Source organism: Lissotriton helveticus, chromosome 3_1 (assembly GCF_964261635.1).
Source record: "Lissotriton helveticus chromosome 3_1, aLisHel1.1, whole genome shotgun sequence".
Lineage (NCBI taxonomy): Eukaryota > Metazoa > Chordata > Amphibia > Caudata > Salamandridae > Lissotriton > Lissotriton helveticus.
Genome location: NC_136061.1, coordinates 257,681,865 through 257,705,392, shown reverse-complemented (window position 1 = coordinate 257,705,392; position 23,528 = coordinate 257,681,865). Strand labels below are relative to the sequence as shown.

General features: G+C 43.3%; 1 protein-coding gene across 1 annotated transcript in view; it reads right to left on the bottom strand.

The window, feature by feature from the left end:
- Positions 1–1,262: 1,262 nt before the first annotated feature.
- Positions 1,263–23,528, bottom strand: part of DYNLL2 (dynein light chain LC8-type 2) — a 37,881-nt gene continuing 15,615 nt past the window's right edge. The window contains exons 2-3 of the mRNA XM_078679767.1: positions 19,436–19,574; positions 1,263–3,215 (exon numbers count right to left, since the gene is read on the bottom strand). Of these exons, the coding sequence (XP_078535893.1) occupies positions 3,078–3,215; positions 19,436–19,567 (270 nt within the window). The 5' untranslated portion in view covers positions 19,568–19,574 and the 3' untranslated portion in view covers positions 1,263–3,077. The remainder of the gene's footprint in view (positions 3,216–19,435; positions 19,575–23,528) is intronic.

Sequence of the window (23,528 nt, the reverse complement as noted above, 5' to 3'; positions counted from 1 at the left end):
CAGGTCCATAAGGGACGTTTAGACATTACTCTAAAAAAACTGTCAATCACAGCCAGGCATAGTGATGAATAGCAAGGCTAGTGCCAATTACTTTAGCCACTTGATAGAGTTGGAGTTCAGCCCACAGTGAATAAAAATCTGTCAGCCTTACTACCATCTTGAATGGCCTAGGTCAATGTAGGATAAGGTCTTCCAGTATACCTTAAGTACTGGAGGAACCAAATCCCAGTATTTATAGGAATATCAAGCAGGCCACTAGCATTAACCGACCAGAGTGTCAAACCAGTAGAGAAAAAATGCCCTTTTTGAAAGATATGCACTCTTGGACTCCCGTTCTAGGAGTAGTAGGGCGTTCGGGCTCATCCAACCAGTGGAAGCTTGCAACACTAAACTCTCCTGGTGCATGGGAGCTTTGTTAAATCATCCAGATTAGGTTTGGTGCCTGTAAATATTTTAAAGGGGAGACATTGGAGGTCAAATGTATCCATCAGAACTAGAGTGAATGTACAAAAGCTAACAGTGCTAATGAAGAAATTAGGGAAACTGACTAGTCTCCAAGAAAATCAAAAGAAAAGCAACGTCATTCACATTGAAGAGTAAAAAAAAAAAAAAAAAAAAGGAGTTGGCCTGGGAGGAGACCTACATGGTGAAATCGGAGGCCGTATTGCACTACCACTGTATTGGCCTAGTATGGTCTTTCAGTGCAGTCTAGTTGCGGTTGCTCTATTCCTAGTAAACCTTAGACCCACAGACCAAGTCATAGTTATGCATGTGGCACAAAGCTACAGGAGCAATTTGTGACCTGTTTGTAGGAGTTCCAATATCCACAGGCTGAGAAAGGAGAGCCATAACAAAGGATTAGCTTTGTAGGCCAACATCTGACATTCCTCCCATGCGTATTTGACTCTAAAAATAAACAGACATTCCAAACAAAAACGGATTTGCAAGTTGTTTTTGAAGAAATGTCAATAAAGAAATTAAGTCTAACTACTATATCAAAATAATGGAAACGGTAATGAATGGTCATGCTATTAAGGGAGGTCTCCTATGAAATTCAGGGCTGCACACTTAGAACCACCTCAATTCTGGCTAAACAAGGTTTCTTCAACCAGTCAGCAAGCGCAAAGCAGAATGCTTCTTTGCCTGGTAAGGCCAGTTCTACACTGCCACCTAAAACAAGTCACTGAAGCTACTCAAAGGATTTGGGGCCAAAACTATGGCCATAAACCCCCTCCCCAACAAAAAGAAAAAGGAGTAACAAATGAAGGAAACCAGCTTTTATTCAGCCTAGTCACAAAAGAAAAATGCCAAAATGCAGTTTTTAAACATGATTCAAACACAAAAATGAACATTTGGGACAAACACCCAAGAGCAAATTATGTCGCATCAGGTCTGCAATGTAGACTCCACTGGGCAGCAGGCACGAGAATGGTTCCCCCACAGGCACAACATGGGAAAACCCACAGTGCATTCTCTTCCTTCTTGATTCAAAATAGTAATATGCAAGTGAGACAGCAGTTACAAACCAAATTCATAAAAAATAAAAAAGGGCATGCACCTGCCATGATCTGTACATAAATATATTAAGATTTGACAGTTAAATACATTGATACACATTTCACATAAACCTTTGAATGACTATTGAATAGACTATTCTCCATAAGTCGATAAATAGGTCTTAAGGATTTTCCTCTTGCCCATTTATGAAACAAGCCACATCAAGACAGTTTGTAACACAGTGAAATAACTTCAGCAAAGGTCCTCCAAGTCCAGGTTCTCAAGTTACCCGGTACGCATTTCACGTTTGTACCTTTGAGGCCAATACTAAAGAAACAATGGAGCTTGCAGCAATGGCAGCTTGATCTTATTACTGTACACCAATAAAGCAACTTTCAAGAGAAAGCAGCGCCAAACAAACCATGATATTACAAATGGTTATTTACAGTGAAACGGATATAACAGTACAGAAGACCGAACTATTGGCAGTTCCAAGTAACATTTTCATTGAGTGAGTGGAAGGCACCTTGCAAGCTACAAGGAATGATAGGAAATACAATCTGTAAAGATCACTTGCGATTTTTCAGATTTAGTTATAAGTAGACCAAGTGTCCCACACAACAGCCCACTGGTGAACTGGTACAAAGTACAATATCAGTTAACACTGCTCTTTAAGATCTATTCTATAAACATACAGACAATGTTTCTAGTTGTGTTAGGTTCCAACAAATGTTTGAGTCCATGCCAGCAAAATTTTAAGTTGGCGCTGTGTAAGAAAACAGTGGATTCCATTAAGACAATGATTAACAGTTTTTTTGGGCATAGGGACTGGTTGTACAATATGGACTGACCAGCAATAAGTGCCAATTCTACAATTTACCCAGGTCGATTAACAAGCCAGCCAATCACCGGTTACATTGTCCAGGGATTCTACGAAGTTTAAGAAACCCCATTATTAAATCCCTCAACGTATCCACCAGTGCACACAGCTTGTGAAATCAAGCATGTTCATTAAATATGGAATTCCTACTTTGAACAGAAAGCAAAAAAGAAAGACATTGAGGGAAGATCAGTAGGTTCCACAGTGAGTCTGAAAAAAACTCATCTCCCTTTAAGCCAGGCAAAATTAACTCCATTTGAAACTTACACATCTGGGAGAAAAAAAAAACTTTGGGTAGTTCAATATGTCAAGCAAATTGGAATTAAAGCAACTTAGTGTAACAAAAATAAAAGCTACCAAAACAAAAATAAAGGCACACCAACATTTGTTTAGCTACTTGCTTTGGTATGTCCAAATAGAGAAGGTTAACAAAAGTAAATGGAGTGAAACGTTTTATTTCTACCATTGAAAAGGCAATTGTTGAGCATTTACATGTTTCCTAGTGCAATACAACCCAAAAAAGCAACAACCAAGGGAAAAGAAAACAAAGCTGCCTTCTTCTCGGGCAACATGACGGTCAGTTGACTTAACATACACATTAAATAGTTTACAGTCCATGCAGCTGCACAGCCATTTTACAGGGGTGTCTGGCTTTAGCCATCAGTGCATCTCAGTCCAGGTTTCACTCAGTCCTTGTTGCCTATCCAGACTTGAAGAGAAGAATTGCAACTTGACCCAAATAGAAATAGATGAAGTGCTTGGTCTCGTGTGTTACGTAGCTCCCAAAATTTCTTCCAACTATGCAGTGCCAGGTCGGGTTGTATTTCTTGTCAAATTCCTAAGCGAGACAAAACCAATTTAGAATTAATCAAATGGTGCAAATAGAAACATCCCTAAACTTTTAACATCATAGCAAGGCACATGCTGACTACTTAAGTGAGTCATTGGTAAGTGCATCGCTTACATTTAAAGACAGTCATGATGCAGAAAGTTGAAATAGAAATAAGTCTTTGGGTTATCTCCACTCTAAGAGCAAAGCAATAAGGCAAATTAGAAGACAAGAGCCTACTCAATTTATGTGAATCAAGGTAGATTGATCTCCTAAAACGCAATTATGTTTTGTTTGGCGTTCGGGAGGGGGGGGGGCAATGCCAAAGAATTGTTATTCTACTGCCTTTGAGAATAAAATATTGGCCAAATGACCGGGGGGGGGGGGAGGGGGGCTAGGTTCGGGGGAGGAGGTTGGTCAATGAATTGTTTGCAAACTACAAACCAGCAATTAGTTGCATTTTACTACTGTAATCGTGGGAGCTGCAAACAGACCAATTGACTACATCATTAAACGATGCAATCTTCCATAAATGCAAGTATGGATCCCATAGCGCCTGTTTTATATTGTTGTACTGGACTTAAGACTTGTAATGTTTGCTGCACCAGCATCTAATATTTTTGCTCGGCTTTCCGCTCATTAACTATGGTCTTGATGCCATTTAGTCATACACATACCTCCTTTCAAACTAAACAAGAGCTAGAATGGACAGCTCATGAGAGATCATGGTCTTAATGTTACAAAAATCCTTACCACGGTCAGTCGTTAACAGACTCCGTGCAGTCTGGTTTTGCCATAGTCTAGGGTTAACCCTGTGCGCCCATACCAGGTCCATCTGCTTTCAGTGCCAGCTCCTGCTGATCCTCGAACAGCCAGTCGCTCACTACTAACCGCAACAACGCCCAGTAGTACAACTTCAGGTTGGGAGGGCTATTCAGTAAACCTGTCAGCAATATTAGTCTTGCAAGTGTGTTCAGTCTGGGAGAATTTGTGGGTGATCTTAAACAGCACGTTTGCAGCATGCATAAGTGTTTTGGTAACATTATCATTCTATAAAGGGCCGCTCTATCTAGCAGAGACAGATGGCTAGTCTACGCCAGTGACCCACATCTTGCCTAGATTCTTTGAGGACCCTTCCTAGATTAAGTCTTTGGAACTCAGCTGGTCTAGTGTCACGTATATACCCAGGTATAGAAACCCCTCCTGCATCCAGCATGTGGAACACTCCCAGCCCATCGAGGCTCCACAGGGTTATCGGGAAAACCAGCCTTCTGCCAGTTAATGCATATTCCAAAGACGAGAGAACTTCCAGAACTCAGTAGACCGCACTGGTTTCCTTAGGAACAACATCATCCGAGTAAAAGGAGATAATCTCTTTCACAATCAGGTGTCAACAGTATCCTGTAAGGAGTGTCCGCTCACCCAATTAGCGAGCAGCTCTAGCGTGAATGCAAACGGGGTGGGCAAATGGGGTAGTCACACCTGCCTTGTCCTGCTCTTAAAAAGGCATTTGACTCCCACTTGAGTGATCAGAATTCCAAGTGGCACGAAACATGTGCCAGAGTATCTCGGAGCGTGGGATCAGGATATAATCCAGTCTGGACACTGAACCGGTCATGCCAGACAAAGTAATGCCTGGAAGCAGGATTCTTATTGCGCCACAAGTCAACCAGCCCCACAGGCTCTATAAGTTTGCATTCCCCACAACCCAGCCCCTCTCTCCAGCTGACTGCCCGTACAGCCGGTCCCACTCTTCCCCCTCAGTGGGAGATTAAAGTCCACCATGTTGAGTGTCTCTGGCACATGTGACAGCCAGTCTCCCGGCGACATTAACATTGGGGACTACCGTCCTGGAGGGAAGAAAAATGTGGCCATTATTCTCCACTCCCCTTGCCACATCCCACTTATTGCACAAAACAACCCCCTTCCCCTCAAACAATGTTCTGGAAACCTTTAATGGAACAACCTGCAGTCCAAAATACCCACTGACCGAACCCTGAAGTAAATCCAGAGTGAACATCTACCCATCCCATGGCATTTAGTCACTCCCGGTCCAGTGTGCATCACAGAGACCATACATGCGAGTACCACGTGTTTAAGAAATGGGTCACCCCCTTCACCTTGCTCCCCATCCCAATGACATTCCAGAATAGAATGTTGAGCCCGGTCCCTTAAATCTCATGTGTGCAGGTCCTATGTCATCATGAAGGTTGGGTGCCAGTCAGTGGCTTCTCATGGTGCATGTGTCAGTTGAACCCATTAATTAATTACGGGTTTCTAACGCGCTAGATTCGACTCCCGAAGGAGTATCTCTGCGCTATAGACCGCTGGGGAACCCGCCCTGCGAGATGGTCCCTACTGGGTATCTCCAAGGTGAAACCAGGCATTCCCGGTGTATGTGTGGGGCCGTTGTGGAGATGAGGCAAGCTAATGCCCAGAGTTGCCGAGTGTGATCCCTAGTTAGAGTAGGCACCGAGGTCTGAATTATCGAGTCCGCTGTCCCTGGTCCAAGACCCTGCCGTGTTGGGAATTGAACCCTGGTCCCGGGCCGTCCTCTGCTCCTGGGTCTGCCGCCTCTAACCAGTGAGCCACCCCACTCCACCATCACCATGAAAACTGCCACATGCAACTGGTTTAAAGAGTGTCGCACATCCCCTACCGTCCATCAAACCTGTAGATGAACTCTAGTGTTCCAGACTCTCCCTCTGGGGGGAGGGTTCAACCAAGGAGTGTCCTTAAGATAGGTACGTTATCAGGTCCTAGAGCAGCCTCAGACAGATTTTCTTCCCTTTGCACCAACCTCATCTGCGGTCCAGAGTATCCTGGTACCCATCAGGAAGGCACAGTTTCAGCCACCTCTCCATCCAGTAGTCTCACCCACGCCCACCTTCATCTCTTTCCAGTTTCTTTGGACGGTGACCATATCTTCATCTTCCACAATTGTGTACCATAACTTTGAAGTTCTTTGACACAATCGTAGAATCCCCGTCTTGCCTGCACTTATAATCTGAAGAACCCCCACCAGTGTGGTTTCCAAATCGCAAATCAGCATAGCATCACAATCGCTATAGTTGAGGATGCAGGTTATGAGTGGTTTCAGTCTAGCCTCTGGCTTCAGCAGCACCCCAGTCACTCGAAGCGCCTTTTCAACAGGGAAGTATAGTGAAAGTCCCTCAGGTCTGACTACAGTGCACACTATGTTCTAAATGGCTCGACCAACTGGCCCTCTGCTCTTTCTGGCAGGCCCACTAGGCGTATATTGTTGAGATCTGCCCCGAGTCTTCAGGCCTTGCATGCAGGAATTGTGCCTTCTGTTAGCTGATGAACTACCTGGAGTGTTCTGATGGATTCTACATGTTTACCCAGCATGACCACCATAGGCAGCCTTTCGACGTGGATGAATGTAGTGTCCACCACCATATCAATCTTATGATCCAGCAATATTTTGGTCGCTTTAATTAGCAGCAGCTCACCAAGCGTAGGCTCCCTTTCATCTCCTCCAGCTACGATCTGGGCTAGTGGATGGTACTCTTCCCTCACCTGCTGCCCTACTCTTAATAGCATATTTGTCCATATTTTTTGCCTGTTTTGGTACCTTGTCACGGACTATCGTGCCTCCTGGGTGTAAAGGTCTCGCCTCTGTTGCCACATCCGTCGACACTCACTTGATGGCACTTCTCACTCCCCAGGTCGCTGCCCTGTGTGTGCTGGATGAGAGTTAGCCTAGGATATGGGGGCCGGTGAGGCCAAATCCACCACCAGTCAGTAGGGCTTCAGGTTTGTGGTCATTTGGAGGGTGCCTCTGATTCTCAGTGCTGTGATGTCTCTAGAGGACATCCTCTGCGGAAAACCCCTGGCTAGTCAATCCCCATCCTGTCTTTCTGCACCAGTCATCTTGCTGTGCAGGAGGGTTTGAGATGTCCGCCTGCCTCAACGCCATGAGGACCTACCAACCACACCACTGCTCCATTCACTGGGTCTTCCATCCCAGGGTGCCTCTTGCTTGGTTTACTCAATCAGCAGCCATCTTTGAACTCGGACGCAGTCAGTCTCGGAATCCATTAATGTGGCCTTCCCACAGCAGATTCCCAGCCCAGGCAGTCAGTCTAGTCCGCCGTCCGGGGCTGTGCTCAGAGCCCATGAGTAACCTGGATACATGAGGATTTAGAAAGTCATTGGTGTGAGCTCATGCTCTGGGTTTCAGCCTGCTACAGTGCCCTAGTCATGCTCCCAGGTATACAGGAAGACTTCTACTAGATTGCATATTATACACTCAATTAAACCCTTCTCAGCCACCCCAGCCTATGCCCAAGACAAAAGGTTAAAGTCCCCGTCTGATACTTATTTAGATATACCAGACAAATTCAAAAATGGTTAGGTCACATCCAAATTGCAACACAGTACACTTACGGCTACAGGTTTGACAGGTACACTTCTAAATGCCCATTTAGAAGCCTACTGTTTACTTGTAGTGTCCCTGCATGCCATTATAGGAATCTCTACCAACAGCTTCAGCTTTACTTCACACAATAGAGAGCAACAACGCACCCACAAGCTCCTCATCACCACTGCTTAACCAACTTGTATGAGTCACTGCATAGGTGTACGCATCAGCCGATTGACCCAACTGCATGTAAAACTGGTACCGCTTTGTGGACCCATCAAACATGCTACATCTAGTGAGTATCCCGTAGCCTAGGCCTGCCTATGACAATGCCACAGTTCAAAACCTGATGTGACCTGGCAGGACACCAAGCAAGCTTTCATAATAGACACAGACTACTGTTCTGGTCACAAAATGTGGCAGCATACAATTGTGTTAAATACTAGTCCTGACCAGGCCTTTCTTGCGACAGAGAATTGCATTGTACTGACCCCACGTGTGCTTTGCTGCGAGCTACCCTTTGCGCTACTGTACTTTTATGTAGGTTGAATGTGTACCACACGTTTGGTATACAGATTCTGGGCCTGGTGAGAGGGAGAGCAGGGGCCAGTGAGCTTTACTTTGAATGGCCATGGATTTAGTACTTCACGAAATATCTATATTTTTCTGTAATCTTGGTTCAGCATTCTATGAATCTTTAATAGTCAAAGGTTTTACTAATTACCCACTGCAGGACCTTACAACACGTTTGCATAGTTTCCCCATGGAAGCTACATTGTAAAACACCCTTATTAGCAAGTTCATGTAAATCATAGACAGATAAGTCTATCAGATTTAATTCTCCTCCTTGAATCCCCATAATGTTGCCATAGACTGTCCAAAATACAGGGCACCTGTAACATATGTCCTGCAAAGATCCCTTTAAACATTGTGTACATGAAGGTTGAAAATACAGCTGGATAGGCTTGCATTAAGAGCAAAGAAAAAAACGTACTAAATAAAACACTTTTTTTAAACAAATTAGAGCATATAGATAACTAGTGCCCAGCCATAATATGGAGGTGTGAGAGTGTCATTTAGGACAATGAAGATTCCAACGATACAGAACCAGGACTGCTGCACAACCTTCACATCTGCATCATTGGATCTTCACTAAGTCAAACGTTTGACTAGATTAGCAAACCAACAGTAAAGAGCAGCTGCTGTGCAGTAAGGAAATAAAAGTGCTTTAGAGATCTGCCACATAGGAATAGACTTTGTTTTGATAAGTTATCCAAGTGTTTCTTGCGCTCTGTAGTGATAATCTAGACTTTGATTTGAAGACCCTGCTTCGATAATAACCCTGCTGTGGTTCTGAAATCCTGCATGGCTTTGACTGGCTAATTAAAGCAGATGCTCAGTCAGATGTATTAACAAATATCTCCTTCCTTCTTAAATACATTGCGACTGCCATACACTAATATTTGAGGGGCTGATTTCAGGCCAAGTGGCAGTACTGTAAACTGGCAGTCTCCTCCTAGGAATCTGACATTTTATGTTCTACTCTAGCAGGACTCTAGTCTAGACCATACTTATTGAATGTGTGCAGGGATTTCAATCCTACCACCTTGCTCCTGTCAGAAAATGGGATACGGCTAACCCAGGGTGTTTTAACTGCTTTCCTTCTAGTGGAATGGGCCTGGGGCTTACCAGAGTGGTCCGTTAGACAGCTAATGAACACATGGAGCTACCCACAAGGCATTGAATTGTTTAAAAGCATGTCCAATGTGACCATAATTCACAAACAATGGAGTCGTGTTTCAAATCTTTCATCTTATCCAGGATAAAATGAAAGACCCTCCTAACAAATGAAGCATTTCCTCCGCTGGTGAGAAAGTAAAAGGTTCCACCGCTTGAAGAGCTTGCCATTCACTAACCCTTCTCACTGATGTAATTACAATTAAAAAGGGTATTTTCCTTAACAGATGCTGGAAGGTAGCATTGTGTTTAGACTCAAAGGGAGATTCTCAGTTTTGAAAGTACCAAGTTACATGTGCCAGTTGGCAGCAGAGTAGTCAAGTCAAATAACTTTATCCGGTTATTTGCATTACACACAAAACGTATATTGACTCATGTTTACATAAAGAGGTTAAAAACGGCTAGATTAAATGGATTATAAATGATTACAAAAAGTTACAGGCAATGTACACTCAAAATGTTAAAAAAGGGATATTCAGCAGACATCAAAGAGTTAATATTTTTCTAAAGATATGTCTGTTACAAGCACAGTTAGCCTTCCATACTTTTCCTAAATTTGAGTGCTAATTTTAAAAAACTACACACAAGGTACAATCCCAGCCGAACATCTGAAGATAACAAAGTGCTGGTCTAAATTGAGAGAAATTCAATTTTTTAAGACAGGGTTTTAGATATAACCTCCGTGGTATAATGTAAAATGGACAGAAAAATAAAAAGTGTGCCAGGTCTTGCGGAGACTTTGTCGCAGCCGCAAGCTGGCAACACTTGTCCACGGTAGGCTCCCTTTGGCACGGCCAGCAATAAACGAAATAAGTCCAGCCTAAACCTGGTCAGCAGGAAACGATCATAGCTTGACATTGGCCATGACAGGTACGGTTCCATGAGCAGGGTTGTTTTTAATAGCACATGTTTACGTACACTTCCTTTCCTTATTTCACCGGCCTCCCTGTCTAAGTACCTGGAAGAAATAAAAGCCTTCTTCACAAAAACAACATCCAATTTCGTAATGGATTTTGGAGTTAAGAAGAGTTCGGGGCGCCCAATTTCCCTGAAGCAGTTGCTTAGATACTTTATCCAAGGAACCTTAAGCATGTTTTCCCATGTTAGCGCTTCCCTCAGTATAAGCTGGGTAAGAGGTACATCGTTATTTAACCAGCAATTTAGCCAACATACTAAGGGGTTTACTGCTATTTTGTCAAATAGAAATGTTACACCTAGCTCTTCATGTACGGAGAAGTTTGCTGTTCCGCTAGGAACCCTTAGTATCTGTTTGAGAAAGTTATTACCTACTATCTCCAGGGCTCCTAGTGGGACATATCCCCATATCTCACTGCCATAGCATGCAGTAGCAACACTCTTGGCCTGGTAAAGTTGGAGTAATGCAGCCACTGGGCTGTTGCCCATTTTTCTTGCGAAATTAAGTATTGCAGCATTTGCCCTAATTACCTCTCCCTTTTTTTTCTCTGTACTACGGGTCCCCAGTTCAGTTGATCGAACAGGACTCCGAGATAGGAGAATGTTTGTTATAGGGATTGTGACCCCATTAACATTTAAGCAATTTGGCTTTTTGTTACCTTGGCCAACCTTCATTACGAAAGATTTGGAGTTATTTATACTCAAATCTCGGGATTTCATGAATGTAAAAAAGGAGTTTAATGTTTGAAGACCGTTAGTAGTTCTGGACAAAAGGACTGCGTCATCCACATAAAGCAGAACTGGCAGTCCTTTACGTCCAATGTAAGGGTAATCTGCTCCTGTACTTAAAAGATGCTCTTCCAAATCGTTTATATACAAGTTAAAAAGGAACGGGGCTAAAATGCACCCTTGTCGGACGCCCCGGTACACGCCAAAATCTTTTGTCACATTTAAATCCTGTGTGTACCGGACGTTTGCCCTTGTGTCAGAATGCATATCTGCTAGTAAGTTAATTAGATTCTGCTCTACACCCATTTTCATCATGGCGTTCCAGAGCTTTCTACGGCTCACACAGTCGAAGGCCGACGATAGATCCATGAACGCCATGTGAATTGTACCTTGTCGGGCCTTGGTGTACTTCCCTATAATTAGGTACAAGTTCAAACACTGGGTAATTGTAGAGTGCCCGGGCCTGAATCCGTATTGAATTGGGGATATTACTTTATTTTCATCTGCCCATGCGACCAGTCTATTTAAAATTACACCCCCCACTACTTTAACAGAATTGATTAGAGATATTGGTCTATAGCAGAGGGGGCTATTACGGTCTCCTTTCTTGAACACGGGTACGATGGTGGATACCCCCCAAGACTTTGGGCAACCGGAAACCACGGCCGCATTAAGTACTGCGGTGAGGACTGGTGCCCATAGCAATCTACAGGATTTAAAGAGGTCTGGTGGAAGACCATCCGGTCCTGGGGCCTTATTACTTGTCAGCCCTTCAATTCCCTTTTCAACCTCATTTATTGAGAAGAGCAATGATTTTTCAATATGTTCAGCCGGGATACATTCCGCCTGTAACTCATTGCTTTTAAAAATAAAACTAAAATGGTTAACCCACTCTTCCTCTGGGATATTTGTACCCATGGTGGAGTTGTTTGAGTGATCAAATAGGGTTTTATTTATAATATCCCAAAACTTGCCGCGGTTTCTCAATATTTCACGATCTAAAAGAGACTCCCATACACTTTTCTTTACTTCTCTTACGAATAGCAAGGGACTTTTTGTACCTAGCACGCATAACCTTAATATGCACCGGATCTCTAGGTTTGGTTTTCAGTGCTAACTTGAGCTCGCGGCTGGCCTTGGAGCAAGCATTATCAAACCATTTTGGATTACTACTTACATTCCCTTTAGCTGTCACCGTTAGCATCGACCCTACTGTTAGTGCAACGCCCTCAAAGGATGCCAAAATTTGTTGCGATGATGATTCAGGTGATATACATAGTGAAAGTTCAGAACTGCATGAGTTAGTAGAATTATACAGTTTTTCATGGTTCACCAATGACCATTTTAAGCGATGCTTTCCATTTATACATTTTGTGGACCCACAATCCACTCGTGGCTTTTGCTGTTCAAAAATTTCCCCACCCATTTTGATACATATAGGGTTGTGATCACTATAAATACTCATTTGGATGTAGAAGTCCAGAACAGTATTGGCGAGGTCAGCAGACAAAATATGGTCTATGTATGATCCAGTGGTGTGGCCTTTAAACGTGGGAATGGGAAAAAGAGTTTGGTCCGCCACCGTAGACATTGCTGTAATTAGATTATTTTCATTCATTAGCGTGTTTAAATCTGTTCCACACCGCGAGTGATCAAAGTGGAAACCTTCCAGGCTGTTACATCCTAATTGGTTAATGACAGTCACTCCGGGGTTTCCACATGGGTGGGTGTTAAAAATCACCTGCGAGCAGAAATTGACGGGGCAATTTCTCTGCATTTTCTCTCAAAAAGTCACATAAAGGCTGTATATTACAGTCACCTGTCTGATTGATTGCATTATAAAAGTTAATCAGGGTGAAAGTAGTTTTGCCCCTCTTTAGCTCTAAAACCGGAATGTTTCGATTACCAGAATGGTACTCAACTTTAGAGCATGTAAGAGCCAGGTTAACAGATTGCCATGCCCCCCTTTGCTCTACCACTAACTGAGGGTTCTGCTGGGATGAAAAAGCTTTGAAAACCCTCGATATGTACATTTTTTCCCCACCAGCCATGTTTCCTGGAGACATATTACCGCATATTGTTTGACTAGAGACAGCCAACCAATATCATTAGATTTATCACGAAGCCCTGCAATATTCAATGATATTAAGCTTTCATTACAGGGTGATAATAAATACAAAGTTTTGGTATCTGTGTCTATGTCAGCCTTTTCAGCTGGGGTAACATGCGTTTGGCTTATACGTCTATCTACCTGTTCTGCCACAGAATTATATATTATGTCTACATGTGTAGAGGCTGGGTTATGCATGTCTGGTAAATTGATAAATTGATTTATCTGGGCTGGTAAAGCAGTCAACTTGGGGTTTGGTCCATGCAACAGTTATATTATCCTCGTACCCTAATCCTACACCTTGTTGTGTACAGTTACTGTGAGCAGGAGAAAGGAATGTATCAGGTAGTCATTCAACCCCTTCCATCCCGCCCTGTCCATAGAAGGCGTCAAACCTGTTGGAGATAGGGATGTTGTACTGGTTGTTAAAGTGGGTAGGGTAAGGATGTTCGTGTTGGTATATCTGTTGTGGCCCTTCCCACCTATCTAAACTGCACCCCCAGTTATTAGCTGGTGCACCTATGCCCCATCCATTTGATGTTCCATTCCAAGCTGACCTTGTGGAGGCATGGGTTATCTTAGGATAAGTCATACTACGCTGTTTCTTGCCAAATAATTCTAAAGTTAGTGGGACAATAGTGCCTCTCCTGCGTTGGGGGGGGGGGGGGGGGGGGAGTATGTTTGATAGAATGTTAGGTAGTGCTGCTGAGTTCGTAAAGTTTAAAACTATACAGTCACCAGTAAACTTTTTGGGGTTTTGTCCTATCCAAGGTACCCTTCTGGCTGACCTAACCTCTCCTGCTAACTGGTGTTTCCCCCGAGGGGCCATCTGCATATTACCAGACAGCCAATGCAGGGCCTTACTTGTCAATGATGTTGGGGATTCTATTTGGCCAGTAACCAGAGGTGGGACATTTGCGAGTACCAATACTAGGGGTGAGGAATCTTCTATAAATTGAGCAGAGTATGTTAAGTAGACTACGGGCTGACATGCTGTCAGTCCAGTTCTGCACTACTTAGGGTCCCAAGGGACTGCCCATACATGACGTAATCTAGCGTCACATTCAGTGTACCGTTTCAGTCCTTTACTCCTGGGGCTGCTTGCCAGTTATTCATGCTGCAAGAACGAGGGTCCTAGTACATGTATATTTAGAAAAAAACATTCTTTAGTATTGTTCTGCGAGTAAAATATTAGTTTGAGAGATGTTTATTCACATCCTCATGTATGCATATATATACAAAACGTATTAGAATAAACACTGTGCCCAATGAAAAAGAGTGGGATGGATAAGTGGTTTGGTGAGGGTTAAAGGTTAGGTGAATGGTTTGGGGAAAAAACACAAGGTGGTCACAAAAAGTAAATAGTTGACATCACATAAGCAAATTTGAGCCACATACAAATTATTCAGTAATCTATCCCATCGAATATGACAGTAATCAATAAGCTGTTCATGGGTAGATAATGGCATAAAAAGTCGACATTTCTGTTAGACCTGTCAGTCCTTTGGGTGGTCCCTCCTAATTATTTTTCTCCCCTTTTTTGCCTGACTTTTTGTCCACTACATTTTTTTGGTGTTGACCCTAGGTCTCTGGGCGCTCCATTGTTACTAACAATGAAGCGCAGATGCCCCTCTAAAATGGAGAAAGTGGAGTAGGACATCTACAAAATGGTGGCTTAGTTAAGTTTAAGATGGTTGCCCTGTCAGGAGTTACCTCGGAGCTTTGGCCCATAGGATAGTAATAGAGGGATCTAGAACCTTCTGGCCCACTCTAGTGACCTGTGCCTAGGCTATATAAGGGAGGACACTGGGCGGCCATTTTGTGCACCGTGGGGCTGGCTGGGGTACAGGCTGTGGCGTCAGGGGGGTAGTGCAATGAGAGGGTTGACTACTCCTGAGGGTTGCTTCCTTGCCGCGGTCATCGCACCTCTAGATCTGGCCCTGCCCTAGGTATTAATCAAATGAACCTTGCCCTGGTGTCTCCACGCAAAGGAAAGGGGCCGTCACTTTCACTGGATTGTCCCAGAGCAACTGTTGGGGCTTAAACCATAAAAACCACTCTACTGGATTTAGAGTCCTGCCATTCATAGTACTGCTGGTCCATTGCTACAGCTAAACAGAAGCCAGGGGATTGCAGGTTACCGGAACAATTGAATGTTTACTCACTGGAAATTAATGCACATACTGGTCCCTGGGAGTATATAATTCCGGCTCCTGCTATATTAATGCATATACCAGCTTTACCATGAAGAGATGTGTAATACTGTTTCCTTACTGAAGTAATGCACAATCTTGTTTTACTTAATAGATGCATTTTTCGTGCTGCTTGTCTTATCTAAACTGCGAAGTAGCTATCTGAAACTTGGTGAAAAGGTACTTTAGCTAAATACAATGTTGTGCTATAGTTGATGCAAATAATCATATGGGGAAGTGCTAAATGTGTTGAAAATTACATTGCTAACGGAGTAAGCTAATTGAAGGAATTTGATAAAGCATGCCATTCTTTTCTAACAAGGTGGTGTCATTTTTCAAGTGGAGGGGTGCTGGGTTACTGAGTGAGTGTGACGCAAGTATAACACAATTGCCTTGGAGTTAGACCTTCCCACTTGTGCCAAGCTACCCTAGGTGGACCGGTGACCCCGGGTCCAACAATTTCGACCCCGCAGTGATGTAGATAATGTTCCACCTTACTCTGGAGTCTTCTTCAGGACTAGCACGTGTAGTATTATTTATAGCCACCTGGCACTGCCCCTCCCATTCCGATGAGATAAGGCAGGGAGGGGTTGCAGCCTTTGCAAGAGGGCATTGAAACTAAACTCATGACTTTGTGCTGCCGGCTAACAGATACAGTGCATACTTAGGCGCCTCGGGCACCTGTTTATAGCATTCCTGCCAGAGAGGAGTTTAGGTGCTGAAAGCTTGGCCTTGTGGAAAGAAAGCGGTGCAGCTTGGGTGTGTGCCGTGCCTGTCTGCGACACCATCCACCGGACAACAAGACAATTGGGTAAGGGGTCTTAACTGGTCTCTTCACGGTCTGGTTCACTTACCCCCATCTCCTTCCTTTCCCTTGCTGTTTTTAGCCAGTCGCTCCATTTTCCCAATATTTATCGCTTTTTCTCTAGTAGCAGCAGCGAATACAAACACTTAAATTATCTCTTCGAACTTTTCAAAAAATCTTTAAAATATGGATCTTTTACACTAATAAGTCACTTTATTCCACTGAAAATGCTTGTTAAGTGATTATCTTTTTTTAAACATGAACCATTCGTGAACTAAGGGGCAAGAGAAAAATCATGCAAACCCTGTATGTGACCCAGAGTATTAAAGAATATAATGGCCTAATGAATCAAACACAATAGGTTTTTGTAAAACTGGTCCTCCGATATTTGATAGTGCTTTCATAAGTGATCATAAAGAAAATTGAGTTTTGGTGAAATAAAATATTTGCTAAAGATTACACACTTAAGCGGGGAAGCAGGTTTATCCAGATTCCGTTTATTTTCTACAAATCAGCCACTAAATTGATATCCATTTGTTTTAAACATCTTTGTGGAGTTTTTTTTATAGCGCAACCTAGACCCGAATATACTGAATCCCAGGGAAGGTGCAACAAAGAGAAAGATCTATTTCTCCTCTTTCTATTTGTGCTGCATAATCAAAGGTTCCCTTCAGGCACACATACATTCCTGCCTCCAGCGTAGGCACCCTTGCACCAGGATTCTTGTCTAAGTGCTAGGCAGCCAAAAGTGTGCCAGCACCATAAGAGAAGGAACACGCCATACAGATAAGGCACATTCCTGCTCTCTCCCTTTCACGCAGTACAGTAAGGTGTGTTGCATGAAATAATTACGAATCTGGCCTTCAGTGATTTGCCCACAATTACAGCCAATTATGAGAATTGAAACTGGTTCCCCAGTTCCAAAGTCTGTAGCACTGCCTGTAACACCACATGACTCTGGGAAGGGTGCAGGCTGAAGCCAGTATAAGAACTATTTTTGGTCCATTTATCACAGAATTAGTGCTAAAAATAGTACTAAAATAACATTTTTTTAAATATCCTTGGGAGGATGTGTGGGGCGGGATGTGTGGGGCGGACACCGCAACCAGTGTCCGCTTCAAAAGTATTGGCTTAGCTCGCACTTTAATGTATTGCAATTAAGGTCCACCACTTTAAAAATTCCACCAGCCACCACTGGTCACACTGAATCTAAAAATACACCAAAGCAGAGTTTGTAAACATTGGACTTGAGGGCTATTGGTTCATTCCAGTAGCATTGGTACCCAAGCAAGTAACTACAGACTTGGGCTTGTGTGGAATATTGGTCGCACAATATTGAACTGGTCAATCTGCTGGATGCTCGTTTCTGAGTACCTGATTAACCAGTTATTTACATTGGCATGTAGTGCCAAGACGACTATGCTGGAGGTTTTGTACCAGTTTGTGGTCCTGGCTTCAAGTGTCAAGAACGCTCCTGCCACATTACAGTGCCTACTGAACTATGCTCTCGGGGATGAAGAGATTCTGTGAGGCGTTGAATCACAACATTGCTGTCTTTAGCATTTCAATTGAGGACCACCTGAAACACTTAAAAACCGGTTCCAGGTACAGGAGTGAAATTTGCCATTTGTGAATAGGACCTCTGTAGTCTACCTTGAGCATCAAATTGCCAATGGAAGATTCGGACGATGGATGTGAAGACCCAGTTTGTGTTGCATTGGAAGGTTCCCATACCCAAACTCCGTTAACAGCTTATAGGACTCCCTGGATACTAAAATAATGTTGCTGCCAACTATGGACCTATAGTTGCACCCTTAGCCACCCTATCTAAGCAGCAGCCCAACAAAGTGATCTTGACTCGTGAAGACCTGATGGCAGTACTACGCAATGCTCCTGTGGTGCAGGCACTAGACTGCGGGCAGTCCTTCATTGTACAGGATGCTTCAGACAAGGAGTTTCAGCAGTTCTGGCTCAAATGACAAGAACAGAGTGTCCATTCACATTTATCAGTTGCAGAGATTGCTCACAGGAAGAGACCCGGACTGCCATTGAAAATGAAAACTTGGTTTGAGCTCTGCAGATTTTCCAGCTGGACTGGTTTGTAGTCTTGGTCAATCACAAGCTACTCAAATGGAAGAAGGCCATTAAGGCTGAGAATCCTAACTGGTTTAGATTGTTTCTCTCATTACAAGACCTAGATTTCACTGCAGAACAAAAAAATGTAGTAATGCAACACTGAAATGCAGATAGACTTTCCTGGTCTCTGGTTTGCTGATGGGAGGACTGGACTTTAACAGTGGAGTAAGGTTTTGGGGAGTTTGATCTGGAGGGATGTCTGTTGGGAAGGAGTTCTCTGTGATATATAGGCATGCATATCTGCCATGACTGACCGAACTTCATGTTAAACTGGTATCCTTACTTTTGGCCCCAACATACTAATCCAATGGGTGCCCTGTGGACTAGGCCAATCCGTAAAGGCCAGCAACATAAACTATTCTGTGATCTGGAGAGGTGCTGAACACTCATACAAGTTTTAAGATGAACCCAGTACAACATTGCACCTACGGAAGCATAAGAAACAAATGTAAAATTACTCAGATCTGTGAAGAGTACCTTTAATTCAGCCAATGAATGCAAGATTTTTTTCCTCAACAGAAGTAGAGCTCCAATAGAAAAATAAGGATTTCACGCACCCTCCTGCTTGATTATCTAGCTGTCAAAACATCAATTTCCAAGATACTCACTTAAATAGTTACGTGAAATCAATTCGTTCAAATGTACATTTGAATTTAAATGAGGAGCAAGTAGGCTTCCTATATGAAGGAACATTTCAAACTACCCTCAAGTCCTTGAATACAGGAATGAAAACTCTAGAAAGTATTTTGTCGCTTTACAGTAAAGGCTGATAAATTAAGGCAACCTCGCAAACGGACAGGGAAACTAAATTACATTTTATTTTTAAATTGCAAAAAAAAATAAAAACGTTTTTCCAAGCCAGATAACTAAATGGCAGATAACAGTACATGAATCTAGAAACAAAATTCTGATTTAATACTGAAGGTGCTAACTGCAATACAATAGTTACGGTCTGGATTAATAAAATATAAATTGAGATAAGAGAAAACGTACTGTGATGGATGATCAGAGGAAAGTTATCCTACTACTGTTTCAGATATCGGAGTTACCAAATAGATTAAACAAATCGTACAGCAATTGTAAATTGAGGAGTCAAACAAGAAAAATGGGGTGTTGGGTGGAGGACGCTGGGTACACATTGTCCCTCACTTCCCATCCAGAAATGTGGAGACTAGGAGTTAAAGTCTGTTTAGGAGAAGTTAAACTAGCAGCTGAACGTACCTTCTTGATGTAGGCTGCAATGTCCTTTTCAATGTTATACTTTTCCATGGCCTGTGTGGCACAGTCAACAGCGTCTTGCTGCATGTCCTCAGACATGTCTGCATTCTTGATTACAGCCTTCCTGTCAGACATTTTGAACCTAAAAGAAAAACACCATTATTAGTGCTGGTCAACTACAGAGGTCTATGCAGGCAAAAATGTCAAAAAGCCATGTCAATTGAAACCTTTATTAGTTTGCTCTTCTTGCACTTTACTGTAGTAGGTCTGCCTTTAACAAATTGAATACGAGAGGTAATTTAATTAGAAAAAACATGCTGGGCCCACGGTCACTAATCAAGACTAGGGAGCATCCCCCACCCCCAGCTTGGTTTGTAACCAACTCCAATGCACCACTCAGATAAGTGTATAAAGTAAAATGTACTTATGATTTCATAGTTTACTGGAAATTTGGCACCATGTCCTTTCTTGCAAGGTGGAGTCCTGAATCAGGTATGAATGAAAAGGGAGAGAGGAGCTAGGATAAGTCTTTACTATATGGAAAACGTGGGCCCTTATTCTAGTCAACATATGCAGCAGACCAGGTAAGTGGTTCTTCAGTGGATCCACAATCAAACGGTTTGGTTCTTCAGTGGTTCCTCAGCAAGAATGAGGGCACAGGTGGGCTTTTTTTTATCAATAGAATACCTGATGAGCAGGAAGGGCAACCCACCCCAAAAGAAAAATGGCAGGGGAGTGGGATTATGCTGCTAATGAAGAGTCTTGACTTTTCCACTTTCAGGGCAAACACGGATGTTACCTCATTGCTGCAGGCATTACTTGCCCCATCTCACCACCCTGGTCTACTGACGAGATCTGACAGCCTTCTTTCCAGAGCTTCTGGATCGGCCAACCCTCACAAGTGAACAAGGCCATCAAGGTGCTACTGAGTAATCCAGATCGGCGTGATGCAAGGTCATGCAAGAACAGCGGTCCTAAGAATTCCAAGTTTGGCGGGAAACAGATTGCTTTTTGTGGCAACCGAGGAAAAGAGGAAGCAACTTTTGAAGCTGCGCATATTGCAACTCTGGGCACAGCAGCTTCTTTTGAGTCTGGCACAAATTAAAATGGTTATAGCGAGCAATCCTATATGCAAGCCAAGGCTGCTTACGCATTTGAGGGAATGAGAAAAATACTGAATTGGGCAGAGGAAGTGGGTGTCCTGATTGCTCACTCCCGATGTTAAGCTTTTTGGATTTTTGTTGTCTACCATGCAATTCTGCTATGGACTGGCACCGGCAAAAGGATTTTGGGGATCCTAATATTAAACTGTGGTGACTCAGGGCTGTATGCATCACACCAGGTTTGGTTCCTTTTGAAATGAACAATTTATGTTTGGGAGGTCTGGTGTCCTTCAACTAGTCCACAATAAAAATCTGGTTTTAAAATATTACCTCCAACATTTTCCTTCGCCATTGTGAGGTTAACAGAGTGGACTAGAACTCAATCCCATATCTGAACCAGTTGCATAGTGAGGCAAGAGCCATCCACCTCTCGGGGTGTACTGGTTTGATAAAGCTATAGTGAGGTCTGGTATAAAACTAACAATTCATCCTGGAGTGGAGAAGTACTGGCTTTGAGTTCCAGGTGAACCTGTGCAACTGTGGTGAAATATCCAGAAGCAGAGTCAGAATCCTTGCAGTGAACCAGTGATCAGAGCTGGTTCAATTAAAGAGGATCCCTGCTCCTCATTAGGTCAGATTTTAAAAATCACCAATAGGGCAGCCAATTCTCGGCTGGAAATGTGATCTTAAAGACTTCAGATGTAGGCCAGGGGTTTTCAGAACTTCAACATTTCAATGCCAGGAGATCAACATATGCATTAAGCTACAAGACTGCGATTAGATTGCTCTTTGACACTGTATTTTGTAGTTGCACTCTATGCTCAAGAAGGAGACAATAAGTGTAAAGTTTATATCTTTATTAGTACTTGTCAAACATGTGATAATGACCCACTGGATACAACTAATGAGCCCTTTGCTACAGGTGTGGCATAGGAATCTCAGGACGGTCCCGTAGGAGGAAATTGATGAAAGTGGTATGGACTGACGAAAAAACTGCAAGACAATTTACAAGTGCAGGGGGAGATGATAGATTTATTCCTGGAGAGGCATTCAATATGTTTTGACCGTCCCCCAGAGGGTGTTAATATGGTCATATGGAAAGAGTTGGGATTTACCTGGTTGGCAGAGGCTTGAAATACCAGACTCCGCATTGTAATGCAGTCAGGGTTGCCGGGTGCCAGAAAACATCTGTCAGGGTTTCACTAATGGGCAGCAAGGGCTCAGAAGAAGCACACCGAGAAGCAGGACACCTCTGTACGGATATTTGGTTTGACCATCACAGAGGAATTTGTACGTCCAAGACCCCCTATATATGTCCAGTGAAGAAAGCACAGCTGTTAATGGTTTTGGGTGAGGAGGGCAAGTACCACTTGGCCTTCTTATGTTTCTGCTACTTATTCTACATAAACTTACCTGAAAGGGGAGGGATCATGGGAGCACAAGGGCAGGAGGAATCTGTATGGTAATTACATTTTATAGAACATGGCAATGGAAAGAAAGCAGAACAAACAATAACTCATATTCAAGTTACTTGTAAAGAGCGGAGTACAGCTTGGGGACTACGGACCGTGATTAACAGGAAGGGCAACAAGGAATAGGATAGAGCGCCAATTTCAGGACTAAGCACAAAAGTGGTTCATTGAAAAAAGTGGATTGGCCTGAGAGTAATCAAACAAGGAACAAATCTCTTCAGGTGGCTCTGGGTAGTCTTAGATTTTTTTCCTGGTTCTCCCTTGTATAGCTAAATGGGTATCATTCCCAGTCTGTCTGTTTGAAGGGGTTGAGGTATTTGCTCCAAGCTACAAGACACGCTAATGGCTAGCACGGGCAAAGTTGGTCATATTTATGGTATATTCTAAAAAACATCTAAGGGAGCTCATGGGCTTAACAGTACTAGACAGATTCCCCCTCAGAGGTATTTTTTGGGGACACATGTTATGGAATAACGAACAGAAGCTTTATGAGGAACAATAAACCATGTGCTCTTCAGAGCTCTTGGATTTCTACTGTACAGTTGCCCTGTGGAAGAAAAGCACAGGTATGGAAGCCCCTGAGGAAATGGAGCTCATTCTCTCCATCCAATAGAAGACACGTTGTGCCACCTGTCCACCCAATGTGGTCCAAAGTGCATGGCTAAAGCAATGATTTTTAAAATGGAATCTGTGTTAAGCTGGGAATAGTGGGTCTAATTCAGACACTTTAATTCAAGACCAAACCAAAGGGGGTGATGGACAGTGTTGAAAATTGCAAGCACTCACCCCCAGTCAACTGATCTGGGTTTAATCCATTATTCTTTAGCGCACTCCACCACCCCAGTTCAGACATGGCCATATGCAAATCAGTCTGACCCTGAGCCTCATGGAACAGTCCAGCCCGTACTGCCAAGCCAGGTCTTCCCTGGACCGGAAACAAACATCCTGGACTTTTCCCATGAAGCACAGGGTCAGACTGATTTGCATATGGGCATGTCTGAACTGGGGTGGCGGAGATCGGGGAGTTAACAAGAGTTTCGGAACAGCCAGGTTTTCAGTTTACCTGGCAAAGCTGTCTGAGGGAGACGCTCACAGATCATAAGGAAGGAGTGCCACATTTTAGCAGCTAGAAAGGAGAACCATTGAGCCCCCAGTCTCGCTTTCATTATCTTCTGTATTCGGACTAGCTTAACATCAGATGATCGTGACCTGGGGTGTAAGGTTGTATCATCTAATGCAGGTATATTGGGCCTTGCTTATGAAGAATGTAGCGGCAGAAGCACATTGCTTTAAACTTAATTCTTTAGAACACTGGGAGCCAGTGCAGCTGGTTGAGAGCTGCCGATGCAGAGGATCTTTTGGGACGATTGAGCACAAGTCTAGCTGCAGCATTTTAAACACTCTGAAGCGAGTAGATACTCCCTTTTGTGGCTCAGAAATAGAGGACATTACCATAGTCCAATTGGGAGGTAATGAGATTTTGCGGGATTTGATTGGAATTAAGTAAGATTTTTCTAAGGG